The sequence below is a fragment of the Anabas testudineus genome, chromosome 1, assembly GCF_900324465.2.
Source record: "Anabas testudineus chromosome 1, fAnaTes1.2, whole genome shotgun sequence".
In the NCBI taxonomy this organism is placed as follows: Eukaryota; Metazoa; Chordata; class Actinopteri; order Anabantiformes; family Anabantidae; genus Anabas; species Anabas testudineus.
This window is the reverse complement of record NC_046610.1, coordinates 20,120,476-20,130,125: the sequence shown is the minus strand read 5'-3', so window position 1 is coordinate 20,130,125 and position 9,650 is coordinate 20,120,476. Positions and strand designations below refer to the sequence as shown.

Genomic DNA, 9,650 nt, shown 5'->3' with positions numbered 1-9,650 from the left:
TGAGAAATCCTGCAGATTTATTTTTATTGACAGGCCCTCTGGACGCAGCGCTCCATCCTCACTTCTTCTGACTAATACTTCAGAGTGAGATGTAACGTCAGTGGAATATGACAGAGCCCAGAGAAAGCTACCGCTGAATGTGACGGACAGTGTTGCCACAGAGCAGTCTGTAAAGCCTGCACACTCCCTGCTCCTCTGAAAATCCCCATTTAGCAGCTGTTCCACGTATGGCACTCATTTTGCTTCTCACTCCCTGCGGGCCAAAGTCTTCGGCATGGCTGGTTTTACACACACACACACACACACACACACACACACACACACACACACACACACACACACACACACACACTCACACAGCCCATGGTGTTTGAACCCGTCTGACATAGATGAGCTAAGACAGGTGTCCATCATAACTGTCACTTCCTGATTCTCCAGCCAGGGGGACATGGAGGGACAGGGGGCTGCTGGCTCCCATCGTGACAAATCTTACGATGGTGCATGTTGCTGATGTCAGCTTCCGTCCGTAGCTCTCGGCTTTTGTTTTGCCAAATGTTGTGCAGCATGCTGTGGAAGTCAAGTCAATTTTAGTTTCAGATTAGTTTTCATTTATGATGGTAAGTGAAGGTGCTTCACATCCGCATAAAAGCAAACTGATCAATTATATAAAATCATGTCAAATCCAAAAAGCAGGGAAAACTCTGGACACAGTATACTCATGACCTGGGATTAAAAATATGACAAAAAACAAACAAACAAAAAAACAATAACATGATATAAAAGAAATTTAAACATCATAGAAGATCTAACATACAAGATATTCTCACAAATGTGTCTGCATCTCATACACCTACCCTAAACCTGTATAGTCAAATGGTGTTTGTGTATTTGTTTATATAGGTGGTCCCTCTGTGAGTAATGTGCTGCAGGTGAGCCTCTCTGGCTGAGTAATGATTCCATGAATGAGAGTGGACTGCTGACAGCCTTGCAGCCACAGGTTAAAGGCCGGCTTTCTCCTGCTCCTCCTGGCTCTCCTTTCTCCACAGCCAGCCAACAAACATTCAGTGGCACCATGCAAGCGCTCAGATCAGCCGTAGTTCACTCATTTAGTTTCATTCTGCTCTCAGATACTTAAAAACTTGAGAAAAATACTTGGGGTCTGCAGTTGACGCTGGTGGTGGTTCCTAAGAGCTGGGAACAGGGGAGTTCTGTGTTATATCTATGTTCCTCTAGGCTGGGTACAATACTGGTAAATATACAGCAAACTGTGAATAATTGAACGGCTTCAGCATTCTTTGGTGGTAGAGTCATTCATGGAGCTCTGATGTGCTCTCCACAGATAAATAATATCTTAAAAATCAGTACACATAAAATATTTGTTTCAAAACTATTCCCTTCTGGGATTTATAAAGTCTTTTGAATCTTGAAAACCAAAGGAAGTTCACCACATTATTTTGTTAAACACGTGAAGGTTAAAGTAAAGATACAACCAGTTTGGCAACCTGTATTTAGTCATTGTGTTGGGTGGTTCACCAGTGAACCATCACAGAAGAGTACAGTCAACAAATACTTTTATTTTCCTTTGATTAATGTCATTCATTGGGTTAACTTCATCACTGCTCTGTGCTAAATACCTACTGAAACAACGGTGGAAATACAGAGGTGTGACTTGCTGCACAGCTTCTCTCATCACACTGGTTCTTTTGGGATTTTCAGTCTGATTTGTTCCTGTTTTCACGATGTGCTGTGGGAAATCCTTTATTAGTTTTAGATCTGACATAAAACTGAAAGCTGACATTACACTGGATGCCTCAACTTCCCTGCTGACATTTCTTTTGCTTTCTGTCTTTGTCACTCATCCTTGTCTCAGACTGCAGCAGGGAGATGCATGAACACTTGGGAAAGATTTTCTGTCTGTGATATTAAATATGCACAACTTCTCCCACTCAGCAGCTTCTTCTATCTGTTGCACTTTAACAATCACTCATTTTTACACAGAAACACACATGCACCTCTGGGCCCTAATCACTGTAAGCAGCAAATTGTTGGGAATACTTCACTTCAATCCGCTTGTTGCTGTCTGCTGAAAAAAAAAAGAAAAGCAAAAGAAGATTTGTTCACTCTAGTATTTTTTATTAAACCCCTCGGGGGTTCTGTGTAAAAAAGAAAGACAGAATGAGTGTTGTCACGCCTCAGCACACATGCCGAGTCTGAGTGATAGAACAGAGGCAGGCAGTGGTAAATTGACTTTGTGTTTCAGAGTTGTAGGGATACATCAGTGAAATGTTCATCTCATTTGAGATTAGGTTGAAGAACAGTTTTCTGAGTAATTATTCCACACACCGATGTAACAAAGGGAAGGGGAGCGTGTGTCGTCCCGCTTCATACCCAACTCCATCTGTTGCACTTGGTAACACACAACAGGGTAAATCGTCATATCGTTCCCTAAACCAAGAAAAAAATGAGCTCAAACACAGTAAGAGAATCTGCCATTCTTCACCTCAAGCCCCTTCTTCTGACGTTATTTGTTTTGTTTTGGTATTTTTATCTAAACATTGTGAAATATTATTATGTAATAATAAAATGCAAGAGCGAGATAAAAAAACTAACAAAAAAATGAAATGTCAGAATTAAAGCAGCAGACGCAGATATTTCTGTCCCTCCTGTGGGTCAAGCTTCCAAAATGCTGCATCATTCAATTTCTATAATGCAACTGGATATCAGCCTAAATTCACCTGTAGAGTTAACTGATGATATATGTCACTCTGTCTAGTTGACTAAAGAGGAAATCCTAACAGCCGGTGCACTCTGCTTTATATATAGATGAGAACATACACAATCCAGTCAGTCTGCATTCCTCTCCGACAACATTGTCGGAAAGTAAGTGGAGTGTGGTCCCCCAACGGAGACATACAGTACCTCCTGTGCAGTGTAAATTTAGCATTGCATGGTGAGAAACACAGGGAGGAAGAGACAGGCAGATAGACAGGAGGAGGGTCAGTGCTATTAAAATGGGGCTTGTAGCATCAAACTGACAGTTACAGGCCGAGCTCAGGGTTAAATTTGAGAATATGCACTGGTGAACTATCAAGGGATAAGAAGCCGAACTGTAGTCAAATACCAAGGCTCATTAGTGTACTCGCCATTGGAATCTGCTTCATTTCAGATTCTGTCAAATCTAAGGGGAGAGGAAAAGGCACTGGTCTACAGTCTTAGAATAACAATCCTTCATTCAAATTCAGGTGTCTCGAATATCACAAGACACTGCAGGTCCCCTGAAAAGCTTTTGGTGTTCATGTCCAAAGCTCAGTGCATTTGCATTTAAAATGATCAAACTGAACATGGATATGGATTATTGTGAGGGAACATTTCTTTTCCTAGCATGTGTAAGTGTGACATAATGTTTTGTGAGAAAAATCACAAAGAAGAATACTCTTTTTGTATCATAAAAATTAACCTAACAGCTGCACAACAGGGTTTAATGAGAAAATCATAATGCAGTTTATGGAAGGGTGAGTTCTCACAGACAAACATGGACATTGATAAAGATGTGTCCTCACATGAACGTCTGGATGTTCTCAGCAGGAGGTCAGCAGTGATAGTGGAAGTTCACAGCAGTAGTTTTATAATGTCCTGATATGTGATAACAAACTTTACAACACTGTGATGTGACTGCAGCATCAGGACACCAGTGGTTAACCTTATTAATAATATAATAATATATAATAATATTATAACTAGTGTTATAATATAGAAAACAAATGTATCTACATTTACAGTCGTTTGTGAAATGAACACTGCATCCTGTGTCCACACAGTCAAGAACCACTCTCTGTGTGTTAAATTAGTCAGACGTGGTATGAATAGATGCTGATCGCCCTGACTTTGTCCAGTATAAATATATAAACACACCCCGCTGTGCGTGTTTGACCTACATTTCCACCGCGCTTTAACTGATGCAACCCGGCTTTGTGGACTGCAAACCCCGCCCACGTCAATTTCCATTGGTCAGAGTCACGCGTTAGCCCTGTCGTAATTGGTCAGAGACGTTGTCTGTTACACTTATTGACCACATGGGCGTGAAAAGGAAGCCACGTTGACACTAAAGTTGGTGTTTTAGGTTTTTTTCGGACGCCGGGAAATAGAGGACACGTCGTCCACTTGTATCTGCCAACTCAGGAAGCCCAGCTGAGGCATTTAGGTAAAGGTAACTTTGTCTGCTGTGCGGATTTTTCCTGTTTCTTGTGTGTTTTTGTCCTTGGCTAACAGGAGGTCGACGACTAGCTAGGACATGGTGCTAACATCTTGATGAGCATCACTGGAGGGTTCATGCTAACGCTGGATAATTTATGGGCTAATCAGCCAACATTAGACAGCGTTGACACGAAGACACAGCTTAAATAGTGACATACCTGTGATCTCAGCCAGTAATGGTCTCTTCAGGTGACGATTTGGTCCATTTGCAATAGGAAAGAGTGTTTGAAATGTTACATGCAAATGAGTTCATCTGAATCTAAATAGCACAGCTAGATCAGTAAGTGTGTATCACAGTAAAAATCACCCGTGAGAGCTGACAGTGTAAGGAGGTGTTTCATCATCAATCACTGTCTGTCTGTGCATCTCCAGGATTTTCTCCAGATTAAATCATCCTCAGAACCATTGAAATGCTTGACAGTTTTCCCCACTGTTTCCACAGAGCAGAGAAGACATTGCATCAGATAGGATGAGTGTTGGGTTTATCGGAGCAGGCCAGCTGGCTCATGCCCTGGTGAAAGGGTTCACAGCTGCAGGTGAGGCTCCATTCAGTTTTTTGTTTTTTTTTTTTCTCTACTGTAAGTTGTGATCTATACGATCTTATCTTGCTGTTGTCATTTCCTGTGTCAGTGTACAGTACACCCTCATAGCACATTCTCCACTTCCTCCTTCATCAGGTGTGATTGCTACACACAGGATTACAGCCAGCTCCCCAGACACAGACCTGCCCACTGTGTCAGGACTGAGGGTGAGGAGATGCGTTTGTGTGGTGTCTGAAAATGGGAAGTGTTGTTGTGAGCATATTTGTGGCCAAGAAGTTGTGCATGCATGTTCCTGTAAAACCATTTTTTTTTTTTCTGCTTTCTTCATTTTCTTTTTTCCAATTTCATTTTGTTCTTCCTTTGCAGAGAATGGGGGTGAACCTGACAACTAGTAACAAAGAGACCGTCAGTAAGAGTGATGTACTCTTCCTGGCTGTGAAGCCACACATCATCCCCTTTGTTCTCGATGAGATTGGACCAGACATAGAGGACCGGCATCTCATCATCTCCTGTGCTGCAGGCGTCACCATCAGTTCCATAGAGAAGGTTGGTTTCTCTCTCCCCTTCTCCTGCTCTGCAGCCCACAGTTATCAGTCTGATGAGGTTTCGCTGGTGCTACAAAAATGTGTCTAATATTCACACTTCCGTTGTGGTGTTGAGGTGTTGTATTAACCTTTTTATAATTTACAATTATTTTCTGACTTGTGAAATTGAAGTTCCTCAGCTTGTTTTGGCATGATTCCAAACATTAAAAAGAAAAATGCCTCTAAACTTCCTCTAAATGTTCTTTCTTGTAATTCTAACAGAAGCTGCTTCAGTACCGTCCTACTCCTAAAGTCATGAGGTGTATGACTAATACTCCAGTGGTTGTGAGAGAGGGAGCTACAGTGTATGCTACTGGGACACATGCAGAGGTGAGACAGTCAAAGAGTTTATGGAGTATATGTTTTTAGGATGTCACTTCTTGCACTGTTGAGCTCAGCTGTTAGAGCATTGGCTGTCTAAGGAGACTACGGGTTTGCATCCTGACTGCTGTACAACCTTTGATGGGAAAAGCAGATAGCGCAGGATAGTATAGGATAGGACAATATATGGATGGACTCCGTTTACTGTCTGCCAGACACAATTCAGAAAAAGCTGCACAGAAAGGTTAAGCTACATTTTTGCTTTGACTAATTTGTTTATTAGTACGATGTCATCCTCTTTTCAGGTGGAGGACGGCAAGTTACTGGAGCAGCTGATGGCCAGTGTAGGTTACTGCACTGAGGTGGAGGAGGACCTCATTGATGCAGTGACCGGGCTGAGCGGCAGTGGACCGGCATACGTAAGTGACTGTTAGAAATGACAGTACAGTATGTGAGACTTCATGATCCAGAGTTTGGGTGCAGAAATGCTTTTTGGTTTAAACCTTTATCCCAAAATAGACCAAAGGGGAAATTTGCTGCAAAGTTGGTAATTATGACATTAAATTAACAATCAGATAATTAATAAATAAAGAGTGTACTATTCAGCAAGCGTGTGCTGTATATCAGCCAGTGCATTCATTCAAACTCACTGCTTTGGTAATAACTGGTCAACTTGCAGACATAAGAACGTGCTGTTTTATTCAAAGGGGAAAAAGTCACACAGTGAAGTAGTGCTTTGCTCAGCACATTACTGTCATTCCACCAAACTGCACAACAGTATGTACAGGAACTAAAATGAGTCCTAACATTATCAACTGTAACCTTAAAAATTAACACCTTAATGCAACAATGGTTATAGTTGTATAATTATAAGAGGGGCTACTGTTCCATCAGTGGATCTGCATCTTTCATGCTGTCATTGTTCTTTGAGTGTTACTTGTTTGCAGTTGTTGCACCAATAGCAGTACATACTGTACAATTCATTGTTCCCCTCTCTTGGCAATATCTTAGCCTCGTAAACAGTTCGAGCCTTTCCAATCAGAGAAAGTAGCTCTTTGCCTTTTCCAGCACCTGCTCATTCCTTATCTGAATGTCCTGATCAGAAATGTGCGTCTGTAGTGGCACAAGAGGGTCTGAATAATCTTATTTTTTAAGAATGCATTAATAATTTATTACCTTGTCACCAACAGTCTGAGCAAGGGTCCTTGTGAACTGGACACTGTTAGATAACTGTTCCCAACCCATGTTATGATCATGATAGCCTAGCTTTAGCTCTCCACTCTGATCACTCTTTGTCTTGCTCCCATTGTGACAAGGCAGTGAATCATTGTTGAATTATGTGGATGTTGGCATTAAAGAGTCAAATTGTTATATAGACTCAATAGTTAAGGAGAAGAAAACTAGACTAAAAGCACTGAGATAAATGAGACTGAGAATTAATACTATATTGTTAGTTTTGTTAAAGATGTGATGGGATTGTTGCCTTAAAAAATGATAACTGTGTGTTTTTAACAGGCGTTCACAGCCCTGGATGCTCTTGCAGATGGAGGAGTGAAGATGGGTCTTCCCAGGAGACTTGCTGTCAGACTTGGAGCTCAGGCCTTATTGGTCAGTTCATGTGTGTTTTTTAAAAACGTATAATTGTAAAACTAAGTTGAGTTTTTCTAATCATAGGCTCCTCCAGACTCCCTCTCACAAAAGGCATCGTAGAAGTATAATTGTGTTAAGCAATTGTAAGCAAACATGGTTCCTGGAAACTACCTTAGATTTAATTTCCTGGAGGAACTTCATCATTATTTGTGATTGATTCTACATTACTGTTCATATATGCACCGCTTACATTATTATAATGACTAAAGCATTTCTGCTGCTGAACATGGATGCTGAGTCAGCCCTTCATGGCCATGTGAGAGTAAACAGTAACTTGCAAATCCTCAATTCCTGCCACTTCTTAAGTCCTTTCTCATGTTCCTGTTTATCTTCAGGGAGCAGCTAAGATGCTGCTGGACTCAGAGCAGCACCCTGGCCAGCTGAAGGACAATGTGTGCTCACCAGGGGGCGCCACCATCCACGCCCTGCACGTCCTGGAGAGCGGTGGCTTCCGCAGTCTGCTGATCAACGCAGTGGAGGCTTCATGCATCAGGACACGGTGAGACAGTCGCTCCTGTAAATTAAAACTACATATCTCTTTATCGCCAAGAGCAACTTTTGTGTCTCTTTACCTGGACGTCTCTCTCTGTCTACTTGTTGTAGATTGATTTTTTTTTTTTAATATAAGATAAATATAAATATGGCATATATGTAATTTACCCTGGATCCTGTTTATGTCAGCTGACTCCAGTCTGATGCTATTAATCGGTAAAATTGAAGTAAATATGACACACTACATTTATACTGTGCAATTGATGTCTTCCCTTCCTCTACCAGGGAGCTGCAGTTCTTGGCAGACCAGGAGCGCATTTCTCCAGCGGCCATTAAGAAAACCACATTGGACAAGGTGCTCCAGCAGCCTGGGGTCACAGTCAGCGGAGTGGCTAATGGAAATGGCAGATCGGGGCTCAGCCTGTTCAACAATCGTAACCCAGTGATCAAAAAGAAGAACTGAGTACACAAAGAGGCAGGCGCGCACACAAACATGTTACAAGTGTACCAGTGTATGGAGATCTGGAGCATCTTAAACTGCTGAGCCATGGAAGTTTAAAAAAACAAACAAAACTGAAGTCAAATCCAAATTATTTCACCAAATTATTTATTCATACTTGAGTGAGATGCGGACACTGGACCTGGTGATGTCACTAGCACTTCACACACAAACACACACGCACAGGTGTGTTCTGGGTACATTACAACACTCACACAGCCTTATGATGTTATGCAGGATTACTGTATAAGCACACTCAAAGTGCATTTACAGACTGTGTTTGAGCTCTGTCTCGGGCTCTTTAACAGTAATGACCCATTGAGCCATCATGGGATCCTGGTGGATGCCTGCTAGGATGCCATCAAGCTGTTAATGTATATCTTTAATGTCATTCTTTGAAGTGAGTCTGCAGTATCATGAGACCTCTGATTTGTTTGTGCAAATAATGATTTGTGTTTGGCCAGCAGTATTACACCGTTAACAGTGACTGAATATGGATTGAACAAACATTTTATTAGACAAACACTGATCTTTCCTACAGCATTAATGTGGGCTTTTCTGCACAGTAAGAACATTGTGCCTGAACATTTTTCACTCACCTAAAGGTCGTTCTGAGCTTTAATACATACATGTCAGCATTTACTCAGATCCCTCTGGTTACTTCATGTTTGTTGGTTTTTGTTGCGCTTAAGCACATTGAGGATCCGAAACCCAAAACCTTGAACTGTAATCTTAGGTGTTTGACACCATGATGCCACTTTTGACATTTTTTTTCTCATAGGGGAATGTGATGTGACCTGAAAGTGCTACCAGAAAGTCAGATTTACTGACAGTGAAGCACTTGCTGATGACTATATTTGTGCTGATGACTATATTTGTACAGATGATGTAAAAGTGAAAGCCATCAGTCTCTCCTAAATGTCCCAGTTTTTTATTGTTCTATATGTTTTTACTACAATTATGTAAATTTCTGTTTGGCACATTGAGTTGATGTGTCAGTCTAAAAGTCAGTAATAAAGAAGCTAAAGAATAAATGTTTCAAAGCTGATTTTGTCCAGGATTGAACAGTTTTTTAACTCCCAATGTCCTGAATTCAGATATCAAGCATCTTCTTCCATTTTATTGACTCCTTTTGGTTTTCCACTTTTGTGTAGTACAGTAGTTTGTTTGAGCTTTTTATTCAGAGTAGTGCTGAACATCCACTAGTCAGTAAGTAATTAAGATGCACCCTGGGCTGCAGATGGCGCCCTATGATTGATGTGGCCCATTTGCACGTCTGTATAGATCAAATTACAGTCTTCCCATAGC

General features: G+C 41.3%; 1 protein-coding gene across 2 annotated transcripts; it reads left to right on the top strand.

The window, feature by feature from the left end:
- Positions 1–4,070: 4,070 nt before the first annotated feature.
- pycr1b (pyrroline-5-carboxylate reductase 1b) lies at positions 4,071–9,390 on the top strand. Of its 2 annotated transcripts, none has more exons than XM_026360817.1 (9): positions 4,071–4,201; positions 4,697–4,790; positions 4,932–5,002; positions 5,163–5,342; positions 5,603–5,710; positions 6,007–6,120; positions 7,217–7,309; positions 7,687–7,850; positions 8,129–9,390. In XM_026360817.1, exons 2-9 carry the CDS (start codon positions 4,724–4,726, stop codon positions 8,304–8,306), a joined length of 975 nt encoding a protein of 324 aa, XP_026216602.1. In that variant the 5' UTR covers positions 4,071–4,201; positions 4,697–4,723; the 3' UTR covers positions 8,307–9,390. The 2 variants fall into 2 exon arrangements, with proteins under 2 accessions (XP_026216602.1, XP_026216603.1); XM_026360818.1 differs by having other exon boundaries at positions 4,077–4,207.
- Positions 9,391–9,650: the final 260 nt, after the last annotated feature.

What these genes read in the sequence shown, in the direction of transcription:
- pycr1b (XM_026360817.1), top strand. Translation starts at nt 4,724, where the DNA reads ATGAGTGTTGGGTTTATCGGAGCAGGCCAGCTGGCTCATGCCCTGGTG. An exon ending in GAAAGGGTTCACAGCTGCAG is followed by an intron (nt 4,791 to 4,931) that starts GTGAGGCTCCAT and finishes CTCCTTCATCAG; the next exon opens with GTGTGATTGCTACACACAGG. An exon ending in GCGGCAGTGGACCGGCATAC is followed by an intron (nt 6,121 to 7,216) that starts GTAAGTGACTGT and finishes TGTTTTTAACAG; the next exon opens with GCGTTCACAGCCCTGGATGC.